Below are 21767 nucleotides of genomic sequence, written 5' to 3' on the forward strand. Positions count from 1 at the left end.
TTTTAACTTTTTGAAAATTGTTCTTTGATAGGTCCTAACTCACTCTTCCTTAAGACATATTTCTTAAAAAAAAAAAAAAAATCCAGGAGGCAGGAGCTTCTTGCGGGTCTCTCATGCGTGTGCAGGGGCCCAAGGACTTGAGCCATCTTCCATCACTTTGCCAGGCCATAAGCAGAGAGCTGGATTGAAAGAGGGGCAGCCGGGACATGAACCAGTGACCATATGGGATGTCGGCACTGCAGGTAGAGCTTAGCCTATCACATCAGAGCACTGGACCCCAGACATATTTCTTAATAGATTGACACTGGTGAATCTCTCTTTGCTTGAAACGCTGATTCAGTGGCTGGTGCTGTGGCACAGAGGGTTAAAGCCCCAGTGGATCCCGTGTGGGCACCAATTCAAGTTCCAGCTGCTCCACTTCCAATCCATCTCCCTACAAATGTGTCTGGGAAAGCAACGGAGGATGGCCCAAGTCCTTGGGTCCCCGCACCTGTGTAGGAGACCAGGAAGAAGCTCCTGGCTCCTGGCTTCAGATCAGCTCAGCTCCAGCCATTGCAGCCATTTGGGGGATGAACCAGCGTATAGAAGACCACCCTACCCTCCACACACACACCTCTCTCTTTAATTCTTTCAAATGAATGGAATGAATCTTTAAAAAGAGAAGAAGAAGAAGGAAAGAAATGCGATTCAGTCATTGAGAAACTGGCATTTGTAGGCTTTCTGCCCCCGACTTGCCCAATGTCAGTGAGCTGAAGCCAGGCCCTGTGGGGTGAGGATGGGTGGAAATCCCTGGGAGGAACTAGCAGGAAAAGAAATAAGCAGGGAGCAGGAGGAGCCTGGCCGACACAGACACTTTCACTGTGGCCTTTACATTTACGACCAGCAAGATAATGAAGGAAATTCTAGAAGCTTTATGTCAGTGTTAACGGTCCCTCAAGCACTCAGAAAGATAATAGTGGATGGATGGTGTCCATAAGGAGTTTTTTCTCCTCTCCCCTGACAGCACTGATAGGATCATTTTGTATTCGCCACCGCTGTCACTGAAGTGTGGAGCAAAGGCCCTGCAAGGCCAGGGGGACCAGGGCGGCTTCTCTGGCAGGCTCTCTGTTGTCATCACTATGGCAATAATTGTCACTGTGATTTTCATTCTGTTTTTTTCTATAGAGTGTCTACGTTGTGGGGCTTAAGGCTACGGGATTTGGGTCACGTAAAATCACAGCAGCATAAAAATCATGCTTTGTCATCTTGCAGAAGTATTTCAGAAAACTGGAAAAGGAACCTAAGCAACAAGATGAGAATAATTTCCAATGCAGGTCACTTGACTAACGCAATTATGCATGGGATGCTAATAGCGTTTCAAAGGCTTTCAGACACCGCACTGGCTTGACCGCGGTTATTTTTGCCTCTCCAGGCTTGGACTGTTAAGGCCACTGCTAGTTTTTGTCCCTATGGACAGTCCTTATTATTTCGGTGGAGGAAAAAAAAATGCAAATAAGTGGCAAATCAGCTCTCCCAGGTCTTCGTGTAATTTCTCGCTATCAGCCGCCTTCAATGGCAAACACGGGAGCAGCCCTCCCAGCCCGCGGGAGCAGCCCTCCCAGCCCGCGGGAGCACACCCTGGTCTCCCGCAGGTTTGCAGGGACCACACCAGTCCTGCCTGCGGAGGGGGGCTGGGAGCGCGCAGACCGAGCCCCCACAATCCCTTGCGGCGGCCTCCGGGGCGCCGTCTCCTAGCGACCGCCTAACAAGATGGCGGCCCCCCAGAGGCCCGGAGCGCCCCTTCTCTGGAGAGGCTTGGGCAGTTCCCGAGCCAGAGCCCAATCTGCCCTGTGGCGCCCAGAAAAGCGTCGCTCTTGCTGGTCTTTCCCCATGGGGCAGAAGCCGAAAGGGACTTTCACGAGAGCGTCCTCCTACCTGCTGCAGCAGCTCATTCGCCGCTCTCAGGAGTCGGACGCAGACGGAGACGAGGAGCAGGGCGAGGGCGAGGGCGAGTCCGAGGAGTCCTCAGAGTCCGAAATGCAGCATCTGGAGGTGTGCCCCCCGCGCCCCGCGCCCCCCGGGGCTCCCACCTCCCTCCAGCCCGCTCCCGCCGGCGTCCCCGGGGCGCCGCCCCCAAGCACCGCTCTCCCCTCACCCGGGTCCCCTCACCCTGCCCGTGTTTGTCACCGACACCCCTGATGTCCGTGAAGTCCCACAGTGGCGAAACACTGGCGCGGGAGCCCAGGCTTTAACTTCTGCGTTGTGCTGTGGCAGGGTTGAGAGCAGAACTCGCGCTGGGCACCCTAGGGCCCTGTCCCCGTGACTCGGGGGCGCTGGGCGCTCTCCCCCGACGCCAGGCCGGTCGTCCGCCTTCCTCCTTCTCGGAGGGAGGTTTGCTCCCTGCAAGTAATCTGATCAAGGCTAGCGCAGACCCCGCTCCCCGAAGCGCCCCGTTCCCGCCAGCCTTGGCCTCTTCCCACTGCGGACTGTTGTAGCCTGTGCAGAATGCGTCCACCGTTTGCACCTGTGTGTCCAGGGATGGTGGCCTCTAGGGTCAGTACCGCCCCTCTTCTACCCACCACCCAGTCTCCAGCTCTTGTGATCTCTCTGTCCCTTTCTTAGCGCATCGCCTCTCTGCTGTCGCTTTCCGGGCTCACCATACTACTCCTCTGGCTTCTGACAACTTGTTTTTCCTGGAAACCCAGACCTCGCTTTGCTCCCTTTTAGTATGTTGTCAGATTTTCTTCATTGCCTTGGCTGCCGGGAAGCTCAGAACCGATCTTTTTCTTAACTTCAATAGTTTTCTTTGTATTAGGTCTTCTTCCCCTCCACGTTCTCTGGGTGTAGCCTAAGTCCCTTTGAGCTGTTTTCAGAAGATGGAGAAACAGATAGTGTGCTAATACCCTCACCCGATGATAGTCTTTCCTAGTTCCCTTTCTCTCCTTGAGACCAAACAGGTTTCTTTTTGTTACACCTGTCGCCTTAAACTTCCTATTTGTCTTTTTCCTTCCTATTCCCCCTCTCTAACTTGCAATGTTCTCTTGTTAACTTGGGTTCAACTCCTAAAGGTTTATACTCCTCTGTGTTTTCCTACAGTTCTTCCGTTCACTGTCAAGAGTTGGCCCGTTTCTTCCCACGTCTTAAACCCTCATTTGTATCTTTCCTCTCCTACTTCTTTCTATGTGGACATGAGTTCTGCTGAAAGTTGGCCGTAGAAAGTTGTTATTTTGCTCACCGTTTGTTGATCTTTTCTACCACTATCAGTGAGTAATTGCACAACTGTGGCAATGTTTTTGCAACTTTGACATGTTTGCATGGTTTCTACCAGCTACCACCTCAGAGGAATTCACAAATGAACGACCTGTATGCTTTATTATTCTAATTAGCATATGCTCTTGGGCTCTGGGGTTCATTAGTACTGTAGTAGTCTGTCTTCAGGATGCCATTAGCAAACCATAGAAGGGCTTGACTTCAACTCGTTATTCCTCTTTGGCTTGTGTAAAAAGTTCATTTCTTTTTCCATTTACATTCAGAACCTCAATATTCATTTTGCGTTCCCTCATTCTGTTCTGGCTTGCGTAAATTTTAATACACTGAATAAGTGAAAGAGTTGTGAAAGGAGACATTTGGCCGTTGATGTTCAGGGACGTATTTTCTCTGTCTTAGCCTGGTTCGGGGTGGTAGTATTCTGATGAGTACAGCGGTTAGAGTGCAGTTAGCTGGAGACTTCCAGGGCCTCCATGGAATTAAGGGAGGCTGTACAGACGCGATGTTCAAAACGCTGCCTTTGGAATCAAAGATGGTGTTTGAGGTGCAGTTTAGCCTTTTCTTGGCCGTGTGATCTTAAACAAGTTACTTTACCTCTCCATGTATCATCCATAATGTGGAAATTATAGCTCTCTTGGAGAATAGTCAATTAAATGAGATCCTCTACATAAAATGCTTGCAACTGTTACTGATACCAATAGTAACTTACATGTTTTCATGTTCATTGCAGCCCGTATAGTGAATTAATTAATTAATATAGCTTTCATGGCATAACGGTTGCTGTTTAGGAGACACTCTGTATAGAGAAGTGTCTACACCCAAAAACTGACACATAAAAACCACTCTTAGGCAGTAACTCAATGTGGCTAATAACACCCACTCATGGGATAGTTAAGAGCATCAAATTTATGAAAAACTCTATTAAAAGTTCTTAATATACAGTCTGGTATCTGTATAGGCCCTCAAAAGTTACAGGTAGAATAATAGCAACAGTAATGATGGGAGATGAGAACCTGATTGAGGACATAATGGTCCTTGCTCTCAGCATGAGATAAGAGTGTAATAGCAATTTAGCGTCTGTCGTGGTCTCTACAGAGAAGTGTACAGGTGACCCTCGGTTGCAGGAGTCATGGAAGACTTAAAGGAAGTTGACTTTCATCTGGGTGGAGAGGTGCTGTGTGGGCAGGCATATGGCAGCTTTTCCTACTGAGGAGTGATGGGTGAGTGCGGAGGAAGCAGCTGCAGTAGGGGCCAGATGATGGAGAGCTCTGAGCTGGTTGTATGGTCCTGGACTTGAGTCTCTAAGCGGTGAGAAACTGGTCTGCTGACCAGGTGCGATTAGAGTGGAGGGTGGTAAAACTGCTACTGGAGATCAGTGACAAGATTCTAGCGCTGTCTAGGGGACAAGAAGAGTCTGGATTACAGTAGTGACAGCGGGAATGAAGGGCAAGCTAGAGATGAAAACATTGGAGATGAGATAGTTACTCATTCGTATTAGGAATCTAAGGTGACTGTTAGACCTATGTTGTGTTCTGGGGAATATTGAGGTCGTTGTCTCTGATAGTAATCAGGGACAGATGGAGCTGTGCATTAAGGAGTTGGGTATATGAACTATTTGGAAATCAGGGGAGGGGTCTCAGAATAGGGGACCTGGGTATCATTAGCATGGAAGTCCATGAGATCACCAAGGAGGGGAAGGAAGGGCCCAGAATAAAACCGGAAAGGCACGGGTATTTGACAGGCAGATGGAGAAGAATCAGGATGGACTGGTAAGAGAAGCTGGAGGAGAAATAAGAGCTGTGTGGCAGGGAAGACAAGTCCAGAGGAATCTCAAGAACAGGGGGATGGGTTACGCTGCCAGTGGGTTCTGTGGGAAGAGGCCTAGAAATTGCCCATTAGCTCATGGCCTGTTTGAGGGCCCCTGGAGGCCTTGGCCCATATGCTTTTTGAGAAGCCTAACTAGAGTGAGTTGAAGAGTGAGGTGGGGGACTACAAGAGGTAAGCAGCCCTGGAGAAGCGTGATTATTAAGGGAAGCCAGCTCTAAGTAACAGAACAGGCGAAGCTGAAGAGTCTCCTTAGGACAGAAGGGACTCACGCTGCTGTATAGCTGGAGGAGCAGCAGTGGACGGGGACCGGTGGAAAACATAGACTCGGGGCAAATCGATGGTCTCTGAACAAGCTCCCTGAGCGAGGAGAGGGAGCCGGGCCGGAGGAGAGGGGAGGAGCAGTCTTCCTGGCGACCGAGTGAGAGGCGTTAGGACGGTGGATATAGGAGAGTTTCTGCTTTGCCTCAGAAATAGCCAAGAAAGGATTTGTTGAGAAGAGGCCAAAAGAACTGAGACGTCGCATAGTGACTGCAGTTGGGCGAAGATCAAGTTTAAGGTGTCTGGATCTGAAGCAGCATAGAAATGTGTGTGTATTAGGGGTGCAGGGGTGGTGTGTGCTGGAAAGTGCTGTTGGCTGGCCATCCACAGGGACTCTGAAGCCACACCGGATGTGGACAGGGTTTGTGAAGGCTTGACAATGGCCAGAGCCCCAAAGGGGAAGGCCTAATCCTGCCAAACAGCAGAACTTCTAAGTAGCGGTGCTGTGCAGATTCCTGTCTTGGGGATCTGGGAAGATGTCAACAGTTTGGCCTATCTCTGTGACAATTGTGTTGAAAACCAGGCACTTTTCCTGCTCTAAGTAAGGACGGAGTGTTTTCTCATTCCCAGGAAATGGAGAGGGGTGTGGTCAGTTGAGCTTCAGTGGTCTGGGTAGAAAGTTTGGGAGGGAAGGCAACACTTGACCTCTCTATTTTTTTTTTCTAAGATTTATTTATTTATTTGAAAAGCAGAGATACAGAGAGAGAAGGAGAGAAAGAGAGAGAGAGAGAGGGAGAGCGAGCGCGCACGCTTCCATCTGCTGGTTCACTACCCAAATGGCCGTGATGGCCAGAGCTAGGCCAGTCCAATGCCAGGAGCCAGGAGTTTCCTCCGGGTCTACTGGGCGGGTTCAGGGGCCTGAGGACTTGGGCCGTCTTCCACTGATTTCTCAGGCGCGTGAGCAGAGAGCTGGGTCAGAAGAGCAGCAGCCGGGACTCCCATATGAGATGCCTGCACTACGGGAGGCGGCTTTACCAGCACCACAGTGCCGGCCCGACCCCTCTATTCCTCCTGGAGCTTTACTTACAACATTGGAACTTTACTTAGAAAAGTATCCTTTGCCCATTTTGTGAACAGGTTGGTTGATATACATGAGGGAAACATTAAGTCGTGGAGTTACTAATTTTATCAACTCATAGTAACTGTCATTTATTGGGAATGTTTCTGTTGTTCCATATTCTGTGTGAAGAGTTTTATGTGTATTATTTTTCATTGTCCCCCAAACATTAAAAGAGCTCCGAGGGAGGAAAGACTTACCCTCCACTCTCCTGGGGCTGTGAAATAGACTGACGACAGGCAGATGAATAGGAACTAGTATATACATTTGTTACTTTTACATATTAAATTTAAGTATTGAGGGCATCACAGGAAAAAAAATAAAAATGAGTATCCTCCTCCAGAAGTGAGATTTGAGAGGTTGTCCAGCATATTAACAGAAGAGGAGGTGATATAGGTCACGTGGGACAGGGTGGTGAAAGCTTCTGCCTGGCCCAGCCCTGGCTGCTGCAGGCACCTGGGGAGTAAGCCAGCAGGTGGAAGATTCTCTCTCCCTCTCTCTCTCTCTCTCTCTGTGCTTCAAGCAGATGAAGATAAATAAACATTAAAAAAAGGTTATGATAGGAGTGAATAGTGGAGTCGATATGACAGTTTGTTACAGAATTGCCTGAGTCCAGCCTCCTCTCCAGGGATGAGTCAGTCTTCTCTGGTTAACTCCCAGGGAGGGATTTGCGGGACACCCCAGTGCCTCCTGGAGGCGCAGGCTTCAGGCAGCTGATGGGCGTGCAGAGAGCCTCTCCCTGCATGTGCTGTTTCCCCAGTGTCTTCAGCTCAAAACAGCCAGTTTACCAAAATGGCATATTTTGGTGTGGCATGTCCTAAACTCCTTATAAAGGTGACAGTGTTCCTTTATGGTAGATTGAGAGCATTAGACTCAGAAAACTGTTTGCCCAAAGTCACAAATCGAAATGTTTGTCCATTTCCTAAGCCCCTGTGCTGTCTCTGGGTGGGAATATTTGCTTTTCTGGGTTAGTAGAAATCCGTAGGGAAAGGAGCACTCTACAGTAGCACAAGCCCACGTCCCTTGTCCTCAGACCCGGCAGCTTGAGCAAGCAGCACGGTTGGTTCCCGAATGAAGGTGCATGACCCGAAAAGTGGGTATTTTGCTATTGCAGTCGTGTGCTGTGCTAGTCCTGGTTAGTTTTATCAGTGTGTCTCAGGTGATTACTGTATCCGATGACCTCCTGATGTCAGTGTCAATGTGTTGATCATTATGGAGTTGAAGGTAGCACTGATGCACCTCGTCTGTCTGTCATTATTGAGGAACATATGCTTTGGGCCACCATTGGTCCATGGGTTGTCTACAGACTAAGGGCCAGCCTCCATATGGAAATGGCTATCACCCTCTTACTACATCTTGCAAATTGTATGAATTCAAAAATGTAACCAACTGGAAACGCGCTGAACTGAATGACATGAACATTTAGGCAAGTAATACCTTCATTCATATTTGATATTGTTGTGTCCGAATTTCCCAATCAATGCACAAGGCATAGTCGCGGATGCAAAAGCAGAGGTTTATTTGCTACCAGCGGGCTGGGACCCCCTACCAGCACACAGCCCTTTAGCAGTGCACAGGCAAAAGGCCCTCTCGTTTGCATAAAAGAGGTTTTTATAGCCTCACACTTACAAGGGTGCAGGTCATCTCCTACGTAGGTTACGTTCTTATTCTCTATATGGCAAGGTATTGGGACCTAACATGTTCATTGGTTCATTTAAACATGAAGACTATATACGTTACGTGGCGGGAAGGCCACACAAAGGAGATGGCACGGGGAGGCACTGGTGGGAAGCGTTGGGCCATAAATCCCAGGGGAGCTGGTGGGGGGCAGGAGGTCATACATTCCTGGGGAGCACAGCAGGCAAGCAAGCAGCCAGTGGACAGAAGACTCCAGCTCCCACAATATTACATGTGGTAGTTAGGAGAATTGCCGTGGTGTCAGATAAATTCGGCTTTTTGTTCTATCACACAATATCTGTGTGGTTTTGTGCGAGGTAGCTTTTAAACCGTTCTTTCTTCATCTGTAAAATGGAGACAAGAATACCTGTCTTAGGAATGTGTGTTGTGGCACAGTGGATTAAGCTGCCGCTTGGGATGCCTGCCTCTCATATCCCAGCGATGGTTTGCTGCTTCACTTCCCACCCCGCCTTCTGCTAATGCCTTCTGGAATGCAGCAGGCACTCAAGTGCCTGGGCCTCTGTCCTAGAACCCCTGGCTCCTGGCTTCTGTCTGGCCCAGGCCTGCCTGTTGCAGGCTTTTGGAGAGTAAACCAGTGGATGGAAGATCAGTCTCTCAATCTCTGTCTCGCTCTCTCTCTGTTCAAGTAGATGAAAATAAATAAATGTTAAAAAGAAAGAATACAGAGGCCGGTGCAGTGGGTTAAAGCCCCGCCCTGCATCGCTGGCATCCCACATGGGCACTGGTTCAAGTCCCATTGCTCCATGTCCAATCCAGCTCCCTATTAATGCACCTGAGAGAGCAGCAAGAGGATGGCCCGAGTCCTCAGACCCCTGCACCCACGTGGGAGACCTGGAAGAAGCTCTTGGCTCCCAGCTTTGGGTCGGCTCAGCTCCAGCCACTGCAGCCAACTGGGGAGTGAACCAGAGATGGAAAACCTGTCTCTCTCTCTCTCTCTCTGTCTCTACCTCTCTCTGTAACTCTGTCTTTCAAATAAAATAAATCTTTAAAAAAAAAAATACCTACCTTGAGGTTATCAGAAGGATTAATGAGTTCATCCATTGAAAGCTCTCAGCCCGGTGAGTGGAATGGAGCACTCTATCTGTGGCAACTGTCACCACTGATGTGATTCTTCTAAGAATTGGTGGAAATAAAAGCACCAGTTTAACTGATATCTATTTAATTGTACCTAGGTATGTATGTGCCCTCAAAACAGAATTTTCTTTGGGATGGTGAATTGTGGGCTCCATCGGCTCTGCTCTGGGGTGCGATGAGGTGGGTTGTCTCTTCCCTGATGGGAGTCTTGTCTCTGTCTGCTCTGGTTTCTGTGCAGGCGGAGTTTGATGGGGTCCTGCGCGAGGAAGCTGTGGCTGATGCCCTCCACCAGCTGGGGCGCTCAGGGGCTGGGACTGAGCAAGTCTACCTGAATCTAACTTTATCAGTGAGTATGCCGAGCTGGCCCCTGGCACTGCCTAGACCGTATCCATGTTCCTTGCTGCTCACAGCAGCAAATATCGGAGCCTTGCATTTGATTGGGATCGGTGATAAGAGACCTTTATGTAAATATTAAACATCACTTCATATAATTTAGTGAGGAAATAACTTAGAAAATACATCTTGAGTGGTAGCTTCACTCACGGCATATGTGTGTATTCTTGCATTGTAGTCTAACTCTGTCACTTAATTTTTCATAGCCTGCCACCCCCATGTCCATGTTTCTCTTGTGCCTAGTACTATGCTGTTGCACACTGGAGCCCCAACCTCAAATAGATGTACATATTTATATACACACATTCAAAAATAAATTGATTGAATAAAAAATACTTACTTCTATTTCCAAATGAATACAGCTTGCTAAACCATCTCTTGCGATACCTTCTACAGTGTCTCTATTCAATCCATAATTATGATTACCATAATTAAATGTTAGAATGAATTTCCCCTGGAATTTGAGAAGTATAAAGAGTGTTGGTCAGTCCAGGGATCGACACCTAATTCTTTGTTTTCATTTTGTTCACACTATTTCTTTCATCTTAAATAGTCTGTGTTATAGTAATCAATGCTTTATTTCCACAACATTGAATTTGATTCTGTAAAAACGAATCAAAAACTCTTTTAAGAATTGTCTCTTCTGATCAGTGAAAGAAATACGAAAATTTATATTTGAATCCAAGGGAGCAAAGTGGCCCCATATTGACAGCCCCCCACCCAGCATGTCTACAGATGAGTAACTGAGCTGTGTCTCACTTGCCTAAAGGGACCTGTCATCAAAGAAAAATAACCTATTTTTCTATTTCCATCCATTTTTTAAGATTTCCGTCTAGTGATAGAGTGACACAAAATCTTGGCTACAGTTTGACGAGAGAGCCTGTCAGAGCAGACCACTCCGAGTACACCAGCCTCTTTCCTCCCTCGTTTCGCTATAGCCTTAGAGAAATAATTTAGCGCTGTTTGCATTCTTACCTTATAAAGCATTGCATTTCCTCGGCGATCCACTGATTCAGTGTAGACACACAGGTGACAGAATGTGTATTGAAATTCTACCCAAGCACCATGAATTTGGGTAAGTTTTTATGTCGTGGCAAGAGTGTCTGCCCTGGGTGTGACCTCGTAAACTGTTCCAGAAACCTTAGGCTGTTTTCACCTATGCTGGTTTCATGGAATGCCCTTTGAGGTAAGCATATTAAGGCTGTCATCTTGCACTGTTTTCACTTTGTAGCGTTTTCTGGATGACTTAGCCAGTCAGGCAGCAACCTAGAGGGAGCACACTGGGTGTGTTGCCCTGTGTCAGATGGTGGAATGGTAGATAATTCCAGCAGCCAACACATCCCCACACAAGTCCCCTTCAGTCGGTATTCTACTTAGGTATGTAGTGCTGTGCCTTAAATTGATCTACCAAAAAAAAGCAATCCTTTAAATCTTATTTCAGCTAGATGGACTGAAGCTTAACTTATTTTACCACTGATCTCCTTACATTTGAGATATTACATGTTGAATTACTCTGCCTTGATAACTTGTCTTACTGAGTACACTTTCTCAGGATTGCCTGGTTTGGTGATTTTGTTTTTCCCCTTGCAGCTTACTTAATGTCACACATTATTTTATTATTTATTCTCTGTTATTGCTTGTGTGTATATCTTTTCTCCTACCAAAGTCATAAATTTCTTAAGAGCAGAATAGAGCTCTCTTCCATCTTTGTATAGCTCATGCCAGCCACAACACCTTGCACGTAGTAGGTATTCAGTAAGCATTTATTTATTTCTGTTCTAGTGGCCTCTGCTAACCAGTCATTATGCACTATCGGAACTTGGTTGTAATGACTCTTCTTTGGGTTAGGTTTGTTTTTTTTTTTTTTTTCTGACTCTGACATCACAACATAAACCAGTAATATAAGTTTTTGTTCCATCGGATCAAATGCCCTCCAGCCTCACTTGAAATTCACGGGAAACAAGGTTTCATGGGAAAAAATTTGGACCCAGGTTTAGAAGACTTCACTGCTGCTTCTCTGTCACTAACTTGCCTGTGACTTCAGGCTGTTTACAAACCTCTGTCAGTATCTTTAAGTTGGGAATCCCCTGCCCTCCAGAGCACACAGAGGTATTTGATCAGGTGTGAACCGGCCTTGAAAATGAACCCTGTGAAAGTGTAGGTGGTATTGTTAATGGTCTCTTGATTAAACCTCTATTTAAATTCCAGGCATTTGCCCTTTCTTTTCTTCTAGTTGATATAGCCTTTGTCCTTATTGCTGTATTTTTTTATTTTAATATAAAGCTCTGCTGTAAAGGTCTTCATGAACACTGCTTTAATGTGCTTTTTCATGTTGTATTTATTCTTGCTAACAGCACTGATTTCCTATGCTGTTATTTTCTTTAGAGGAACCTTTTTTTGAAGGGGTCCATAGTCGGTTTTGAGATCCTGTTAGTAGTAGCTTTAGATTTTGTTCTTTCACGTCTGTATTTTGGAAAGACATTCTGTTTCCAGATGTTGCAAGAGGGCTGAATAGTAATCTGGAAATAACAAAACCTTTTACCTTTTATTTTCTCAGGGTTGTGATTTAATTGACGTTAGCATTCTCTGTGGATACGTTCACCTACAGAAACTGGATCTTTCTATAAATAAAATTGAAGGTATGTAATTGTCATTCAGGTAGAAGGAGCATGGGACTATTTCAGAATGTCAGTGTTTGGTATGTAAAATAGTCTGATACTACCAGACATGATACAAGTGGCTTTTGGATCAGTTTACCAATGAAGCCTTTGCTTTCCATGCAAAGGAAGGCACCTGTCACTAATGAGTAAAGAAAAAGGTGCAGGGCTGTGATTCAATGTGGTTGAGATACGTTCCCTGATCTCTAGAGTAGGAGACGGAATGATTGCTGCATGCTTCCTTTGAAAAGATTCCTTAATGCTTCCTGAAGGTTTGATAATTCCCTCTTCTTCCCTTTTATTAGCTATTCAGTGCAATGAATTCGTCTCTTTTTCCCCTTTAATGATGTATTCTTTTATTTTGCATTTGCGTTTACATTTTAATCCTGCCGAGCTCTTTTTCTATTATCATTTGAGAACCAGGGATTTTCAAATTTATTTGTCCCCCTCTTTCTGCTGGCTTTGTGTGCTTAACTGATTCTTGCAACTGTAGCTCTGCACTTTGTAGTTCTCTGTAACATGTCTGTGTGACACCTTATTCACTTTTCGTGGAATGAATCCTGCAGTGGTCAAACTTTCTTCAAAGCTTAATCTTTGTTTCTAATATTATGATCTTATTTGAAGTTAACAATTTTTCCTTTAGCCTTCTAGGAAAGTAAACAAATCATTATTTCTGACCTGTTCTCTCCACTGATAATCTTTCTACTTGCTGCTTTTGCTGCCTTTTTTTTTTAGATTTATTTATTTTTATTTGAAAGGCAGAGTTAGAGAGAGGGAGAGACAGAGAAGTCTTCCATCCACTGTTCACTCCCCAAATGTTTGCAACAGCCAGTGCTGGGCCAGGCTGAAGCCAAGAGCCCAGAGCTTCTTCTAGGTCTCCCAGGTGGGTGTAGGGTCCCAAGGACTTGAGCCATCTTCTGTTGCCTTCCCAGGCGCAACAGCAGGGAGCTGGATCAGAAGTGGAGCAGCCAGGAATTGAACTGTTTTTTCCTGCCTTATTAAATGAAAATTAAATGTTGCTGGTATGGTCTTGTCTGGTTCATTTTCTTTATTTTCTTTGACAGGCAGAGTTAGAAAGTGAGAGAGAGAGAGACAGAGAGAAAGGTCTTCCTTCTGTTGGTTCACTCCCCAAATGGCCGCCACGGCCGGTGCTGTGTTGATCTGAAGCCAGGAGCCAGGTGCTTCTCCTGGTCTCCCATGCGGGTGCAGGGCCCAAGGACCTGGGCCATCCTCCACTGCACTCCCGGGCCACGGCAGAGAGCTGACTGGAAGAGGAGCAACCAGGACAGAATCCGGTGCCCCAACCGGGACTAGAACCTGGAGTGCCAGCGCCACAGGCGGAAGATTAGCCTAGTGAGCTGCGGCACCGGCCGTCTGGTTCATTTTCTAATTCCCCCCTCCTTCATATGATTATAATAATTAAAGCCCACTCTTCTCAGTGGCTAAGAAATATTATAGCTTATTTGAATTCTTAAAGTGCTACTGGTTTCGAAGGACTTTGTTTTCTAGTTTTATAAACATTTACTATGGGAAATTACAGACCTGTGCACGGATAGAAAATCATGATGAATATTGACGTTCGACAGTTATTAGCCCATGGCCAATCTTGTTTCACCTATATCTCCCCTCCTTCCCTCCTAAAGCAAATCTCAGATATCCAATCAGGAGAAAGACACTTTTTAGGGTGAATGGTAGCAGCACTCTGCCTACCCCACACCTCCAAGGTTGGTTTCATTTAACTGGATAAGAAAAGTGCAGATGGGTGAGATTCTTAACAATGGGCTTCACGCCATTGCCACTTGAGCAAGGAGTCGGCAGTTGCCGTGGAAGCTTTCCTCTTGAGCCAGATCAGTCCTCCCTCATCTTGGTGGCCCATTTCATTAATTCAGCACTCTGTGTCAGGTGCAATGTGTAGTAGTGATGATGGCCTTAACTTCTGATGGGGGCCAGATTTTAACTGAGGCGACATGTGACAACACAGATTGCAGAACTCCACCTGCTGAGTTTCTGATTCAGTAAATTTGAGGAGGGACCCTAGAATTTGCATCTTCGGTAAGTTCCCGCGTTGAGACAGGTGCCGCTGTTCCTGGACCACACTTTGGGAACCACTGATGCAGGCACGAGGTGCTTCTGCCATCTGGTGGACGAGGAGGTCACTGCACTGAGCAGGGCCTTAACAGGCGGGCTCAGTTACAAGTCTGCAAACCAAACTGGATTCATCTTGTCAGATTTATTTGAAAACATTAGCTATCTACAAAGTGTGAAACGTACTTGCCACCTCTCTGTCTTTATTTAAGTACGAAACAGACCCCTGTGGTATCAGTATTTACCTTCCCATAGAAAGATCGCCTCCAGGAGGGCCCACTGCCAAGTTCAGAGTTGACAGCACTCCTGACAGCTACGTGTCTGAGCTCAGAATGGACATGTAGATACGCATTGTAAAGCAATGGCAGATTTCTCTTAGGTTTGCTCTCCCAGGTAACCTCCCTTGATTTGCTCATTAAGTGCAAACATCGAAATGTTCGTGTCCCAGGGTACTGTCTCTCCTGGAATTATTTACATTTGTGTTCACTAAAGACAAGAGCGATGTAGAGAAATGGAGTAGACATGGCTGGGGGATTTTCTGGCTTCAGCGACCCTTGAGAGACAAAGATGCCAGGGTCCACCTCCCACGGCCTGTCCCACCTTCAGCGCAGGGCCCAGGTGTGGAGGCTACTGCGTCTCTGAGGGCTTGTGATACCTTGTTCTATGTTGAAGAACGAGGAGAGAATCCGCTGTCGAGTGTCAGAGAACAGGAAAAACCTCACAACTTTTATGTTTTATATTTTATTTCATTAGTAGCCTTTATTAGCACAGTAATCCTTTACTTAGTATTCAGTGCTCGGAATTTTTGCTTGCGATAAAGTGAAAAAAAAAAAACACCAAAATTCAGATGTATGTTTGAAGCAATCCAGAGTTAAAGTAAAATAATAGCAATGATTTAAATCACTTCAAATAATTAGTGAGATTTAGGATTAAGTCCAACTGAAACAAAATTGAATTTACAACAAAAAGAGTTCCTTAATTGTGGCATTTCTAGTCTTTCTGAAAAGACCTAATTCAGTTATTTAGGGGCTAATTATCGAGAGGATTATGTAAGGCTTTAGTTTCTCATCCTTTCCACCAAGACTGGCAATTTTTGAAGTGTGTGAGCATTAGCAGATTGCGGGAGAGTGAGCGGGGACAGGCACGAGGCCTCAGCCGTTGGTTACATGGCTGTTCTGGAAACAGGAGAACGGAAGAGGCAGGCAGCGCTTAGGGAAGATTAAATTGTTGGATCATAGAGAATTCTCCATTCCTGGGGCCGGCGCTGTGACATAGCGGGTAAAGCCGCCACTCGCAGTGCTGGCATCCCATATGGGCGCTGGTTTGAGTCCCGGCAGCTCCACTTGGATCCAGCTCTCTGCTATGGCCTGGGAAAGCAGTGGAAGATGGCCCAAGTCCTTGAGCCCCTGCACCCGCATGGGAGACCCGGAAGAAGCTCCTGACTCCTGGCTTTGGATCGGTGCAGCTCCGTCTATTGTAGCCATCTGAGGAGTGAGCCAGCGGATAGAAGACCTCTCTCTCTCTTTCTCTCTCTCCCTCTCTGTCTCTCTGCCTCGGCCTCTCTGTAACTCTGCTTTTCCAATAAATCAATCTTTTTTTTTTAAAAAAAATTCTCCATTCTTTTTTCTTTTTTTGTATATTTTACACCGTCCTGATTTTATTCATTTCACTCATCTGGAACAATTAATATGTACTTGCAGCTGGCGTAATTAAAAAGTAATCAATGTTCATAAGCTGTTTTTCATGACTTTGTATAGATATTTTACTGGCTCACCTGTGCTGTATGTATTTTTCCTTCCAGATTTGTCTTGTGTGAGTTGTATGCCTTATCTTCTAGAACTTAATGCTTCTCAAAATAAACTGACTACGTTCTTCAATTTCAAGCCACCCAAAAATCTCAAGGTAGATTTTATCAGTGCACTAATTACATGTGTTAAGTGGTTTGCAAGGTATATTAAATAAAAACATGTGCTAAGTGATTTACCAAGTATATTAAATAAGCAAGACAACACTAAAATAGAGAATTCAGAGAGCATAAGATGTATGGGTAGATAGTACAAGTGTCTGAAATGAAATACAAAAGGATGTGTGTGTTAGTCATTTTGGAAAAGAGATGTTTTGTCAGCACAATAACATTATTTGGGAGACATTGCTAAAACCTAATGTTAAAATAAAAGAACAGAAGCCGGCGTTGTGGCTTAGCTGTTAAAGCTGCCATCTGGACACTGGTATCCTACATGAGCACCGGTTCAAATCCTGGCTGCTCCTCTTTCTGTCCAGCTCCCTACTAATGGCCTGGGAAAAGCAGCAGAAGATGGCCCAAGTGTTTGGGCCTCTGCTGCCCATGTGGGAGACCCAGATGAAGCTCCTGGCTCCTGGCTTTGACCTGGCCTACCTTGGTTATTGCAGCCTTATGGGGAGTGAACCAGTAGGTAGAGGAGCTCTCTCGCTCTCTCTCTCTCTCTCTCTCTCTCTCCCTCTCTCCTTCTCTCCCTCTCTCCCTCTCTTTCCTACCACCTCTCCCTACCTCCCTCCTTTTCTCTCCCTTTCTCTGTTACTGTTTCAAATAAATAAATAAATCCTCTTAAAAAAAACTAACTTCCTTCCATTCTCCTCTTGCCCTCACTTAAATAATAATTATTGTTCTTGTCCTGGTTGTTATAGTAGAACAATATTATGTCTAATTTCTAAAAAAGATTTATTTATTGGAAAGGCAGAGTTAAAGAGGGAGAGATAGCGAGCGAGCAAGAGTGGGTCTTGCTGGTTCACTTCCCAAATGGCTGCAAAGGGCAAGGCTGGGTCAGGCCGAAGCCAGGAGCCAGGAGCTTCATCCAGGTCTCCCATGTGGGTGCAGAGGCCCAAACACTTGGGCCATGTTCCACTGCTTTCCCAGGCACAATAGTAGGGAGCTGGATTGGAAGTGGAGCATCTGGGACTCAAACCACATAATGCAAGTGGCTGCTTAACCTGCTACACCGCAATGCCGGCCCCATGAAAAATTTTATGCGACAAATCTTTAAATATTTCTTAGGAGCTCAAACTTTGCCCACTTACTTCCACTTATTTGACCTTTCTTTCCTTCTTTTAGAAGACAATGTTTTCAAGTCTCCACTCTGGCTTCCCTGCACCTAGTTTTGCCTTTCCAAAGCGGAAAGAACTGTCTGTGGACGTTGGTCTGTGAAGCAGATCGCTGTGCCAGAGTGGTGGGTCTGCCCTGTTCATGTGCACCCAAATCGCCCGTGGTCCTTGTGACCATGGGTTCCTGGCTTGGCAGGTAGAGCGTGGCGCCTGAGACTGATTTCCGGCCACTTCCAGGGGGTGCCAGTGCATTGTCTAATCCTCCCAGTGAAGCCGTGGGGGCAGTTCTGTTTTACCAAAGAGGACCTTGAGGTACAGACAAGTTGCTTAACCTGCTAGGAGGTAAGAGAGCTAGGACTGAACCCAACCTGTGCGAGCCCAAGGCCATGTCTTCCCAGGAGGTCAGACTTGTGTGCTGCGTCTCGCACTCCTGAGAGGCTCGACCTCCTGTGCTTTCCGAATCTGTGAGGCTCGTGGCACCCATTGCATTTCCTGAGGAGCAAGGGCTTACGGGCACTTTTTTTATTTCTTAGTATGTTTTTGCTCTTAGTGAGGTGAAAAAAATGTTAATTTTATTTGATGGACGTTTCCCATAAGCTCCGGATTCCAGTGGGAGTCAGAGTAATATAATAACCCCTTTGAGGACTCTCAGCCAACCTAGTAGCATAGATACTTAGAAGGTGTGGGACAGGTTGAATATCCCTTATCCAAATTGCTTTGGCTGAAGTATTTTGCATTTTGAATTTTTTTAGGATTTTGAAATATTTGCATATAAATGATATCTTGGAGATGGGACCCAAGTCTAAGCAAGAAATTCATTTACGTTTAATGTATATCCTGTACACTTAGGCTGAGGGTAACTTTATGGAGTATTTGTAACTAATTTTGTGCATGAAGTTTTCCAAGGTGGAATTTTCTGCTTACGGTAGCATGTTGGTGCTCAGAAAGTTTCAGATTTTGCATTTTTGGGTTAAGGATACTCAGCCTGTATTGACATATCGCCCAGAGAGAGGTGTAATTGGATCAATGCAAGGGAACTTCAAAGGGTCTGTGGGAAATGGAATTAAAAGATAGATTTATTTCAATATAAAATATTTTGAAATCTCTGCATACAAGGGGTCTTCAAAAATGTCATGGAAAATGCATATGATGACAAAAAGTATGTAAGGATTTCAAAATTTTTTGCACTGAAATAAACTTATTTCCATTTTTTCACAGACATTTTGAAGTACCTCTATATTGTGCTATGGCACAAGCATGAAAGGTGTTGATGGAAAAGTATTGATAAGTAAGCCCATATAGTAATAAGTTCACTTCTACTCTATCATTATGTGGAATAAAAGAGTAAATGTTAAACTTAATACACATCATGCCAAACTGACTTATTTCATAGTATGAATTTTACATGGCTGTCAGGTGTCCTCTTACGTGTATAAATTTCATGTTCTGATCTTTAACTAAGACTTTCTTTTTTTTAAGATTTTATTTATTTATTTGAGAGGTAGAGTTACAGACAGTGAGAGGGAGAGACAGAAAGGTCTTCCTTCTGTTGGTTCACTCCCCAGATGGCTGCAATGGCTGGAGCTGCGCCAATCTGAAGCCAGGAGCCAAGAGCTTCTTCCTGGTTTCCCATGTGGGTGCAGAGGCCCAAGGACTTGGGCCATCTTCCACTGCCTTCCTGGGCCACAGCAGAGAGCTGGACTGGAAGTGGAGCAGACAGGACTAGAACCGGCACCCATATGGATGCCAGTGCCACAGGTGGAGGAGTAACCTACTGTGCCACAGCACCGGCCCCTGCCTAAGACTTTCATTTGCACATTTCTGCTTCTTCACATGATTTGCAATGAATGTAGTCCTGTTGCTATGTTGTAATTGACTTACCCAGTTTTCTCTCTCTCTCTTTTTTAAATATTTATTGATTTATTTGAAAGTCAGAGTTACACAGAGAGGGAGAGACAGAGAGAGAAGAGCAAAAGAGAGAGATTTTCCACTTGTTGGTTCACTCCCCAGATGGCTGCAACAGCCAGGGTTGGGTCAGGCTGAAGCCAGGCTCCAGGAGCCTCTTTCAAGTCTCGCATGTGGATGTAGGGCTCAAGCACATTAGCAGGGAGCTGGATTGGAAATGGAGCAGCTGAGACTCAAACCAGTATCCCATTGCTTAACCCTCTATGCCACAACGCTGGTCTGTCTCTCCTTCTCTCTCTCTCTCTCTCTCTCTCTCTCTCAATAAAGACTTGTTTAGGTATTTGAAAGGGAGAGTTTCAGAGAGAGAGAGCCAGAGGGAGGGAGAGCCAGAGAGAGAGAGAGAGAGATCTTCTATCCACTCACTCCTTCACTCCAATAATGGCCACTAACGGCCAGGGCTTGCCAGAATTGGGCAGGGCTGAAGCCAGGAGCCGGGAGCTTCATCCAGGTCTCCCACGTGGGTGCAGGGGCCCAAGCACTTGGGCATATTCTGCTGCTTTCCCAAGCACATTAGCAAGAAGCTGGATTGGGAGAAGAGCAGCTGGGACTTGAACTGTTGCCCATATGGGGTGCCAGTGTCACAGGTGGCCACTTAACCTGCTGCACCACAGTGCTGGCCCAGCTTAACCAGTTTTCTACTCTTGCTACTTGTTGTTTTTAAATTTTTCTCTTTTTTTAGCATTTAAAAGTTTTAGTATTTAAAGTGTTTGATATTAACACATGCTATAGTACCCTTGGTAACTGAGGGGTGAGTGTGGGTGGAACCACGGATTGAAAGGCCATGTGAAGATAAGAACCATGTTTATTGTAACTGGTAGTCTTCCAGAAAGTGATTAGTGTGCCCAGCAAATTATCAGTAAAGCATTGCAAAAACTTGAGTTTTTATGCTTTTTAAATATTTTTTTAATTTTTAATTTTTAATTTTTTACTCATAAAAGGCAGCAAATTTCATGTATTTTATGTGTACAGTTTTAAAAGCATAATGCTACTTCTCTCCCTCCCTCCTTCTTTTCTTATTTTTCTTTTTTTTAAGATTTTTAAATTTTACTTATTTATTCGAGAGGTAGAGTTACAGACTGAGAGGCAGAGAGAAAGGTCTTCCATCTGCTGGTTCACTCCCCAAATGGCCACAGTATCCAGAGATGGGCCAGTCTGAAGCCAGGAGCCAGAAGCTCCTTCTGGGTCTCTCACAAGGGTGCAGGGGCCCAAGCACTTGGGCCATCTTCCACTGCTTTCCCAGGCCGTAACAGAAAGCTGGATCAGAAGAGGAGCAGCCGGGATATGAACCAGCACCCATATGGGGTGCTGGCACTACAGATGGAAGCTTAGCCCACTCTGCCACAGCGCCGGCCCCTTATTTTTCTTTTAATTTTTACAATGACATACTTTTAATTTTCTTTATAATCACAAGCTTAGCCCTTTATTTTTTTTGAAAGCTAGAGTGACACACTCAGAGCAAGAACAAGGGCAAGAAAGAGTGAGCGCTTTTCCATCCATTGGTTCACTCCCCAAACGGCCGCAACAACTGGGACTGGGCTGGACTGAGCCAAGGGCCAGGAACTCTGTCCAGGTCTCCCATGCAGGTGGCACGGACTCAAGTACTTGGGCCATCATCCACGCTTACAAGCACATTAGCAGGGACCTGTGTTGGGAGTAGAGTAGCAGGAACTCAGATTAGCACTTCACTGTGGGATATGGGTGTTTCAGGTGGAGAATTAACCCTGTGCACTACACCACAACATCTGCCCATTGCTTTCCTTTTTTCTTTTATTTTAATAACGTTTATCTTTTGCCGGTAGGTGAATAATGAAAGTTATTTAATGTTGTTTTTAGTCTCATGGTGTTGATGAGGAACAACAGATGTTGTTGAAAATGTTTTCCTAAAATAGTCCGTTTTGGGAAACAATATGAAGTTGAAGAGGGATGGCCTGAAGGCTGAATAGGAAAGACTATTCTTGCATTTAGGGGATGTGAAGGGAGAATATACTGAGACAGAAACACAAGAGATGAAGAAGTGGGAAACCAGGTATGCATATAAACTAAGCGAACACAGCTTATTGGGCATTAGAGAAAATGAAGGGAATGGTGGTAAGTTGGGGTGAAATTGGGGTACATCTTGACAGAAAACTAAACACAACTAACTAAGTGCTGAAAGTGGAGCGAGTAGCTTTGGGGATATAAAGCCCTTTGGCTGTGGGCCATAGCAGGGGCTCTCCTCAGTAGCCCTCAACATGGACAGATGAGGATCACAGTTAGAAAATGAATAGAAGAGGTGACTGTGCTAACCCTAGCGTTCTTTCCGTGATGACTTCTAACTCTAACTCGGTGTCCAGGAAGGCTTCTCTCATGTGCGATTGCTTACTGTGGTG

General features: G+C 45.6%; 1 protein-coding gene across 2 annotated transcripts in view; it reads left to right on the plus strand.

The window, feature by feature from the left end:
* Positions 1-1688: 1688 nt before the first annotated feature.
* The window catches only part of LRGUK (leucine rich repeats and guanylate kinase domain containing), a 121767-nt gene continuing 101688 nt past the window's right edge, over positions 1689-21767 (plus strand). For both annotated transcript variants that reach the window (XM_002711985.6, XM_089328642.1), the window contains exons 1-4: positions 1689-2031; positions 9459-9566; positions 12171-12252; positions 16157-16257. In XM_002711985.6, the coding sequence (XP_002712031.3) occupies positions 1750-2031; positions 9459-9566; positions 12171-12252; positions 16157-16257 (573 nt within the window). In that variant the 5' untranslated portion in view covers positions 1689-1749. The remainder of the gene's footprint in view (positions 2032-9458; positions 9567-12170; positions 12253-16156; positions 16258-21767) is intronic.

Source organism: Oryctolagus cuniculus, chromosome 3, assembly GCF_051225735.1.
Source record: "Oryctolagus cuniculus isolate XC-2025 breed Fujian yellow rabbit chromosome 3, ASM5122573v1, whole genome shotgun sequence".
Taxonomy (NCBI): Eukaryota; Metazoa; Chordata; class Mammalia; order Lagomorpha; family Leporidae; genus Oryctolagus; species Oryctolagus cuniculus.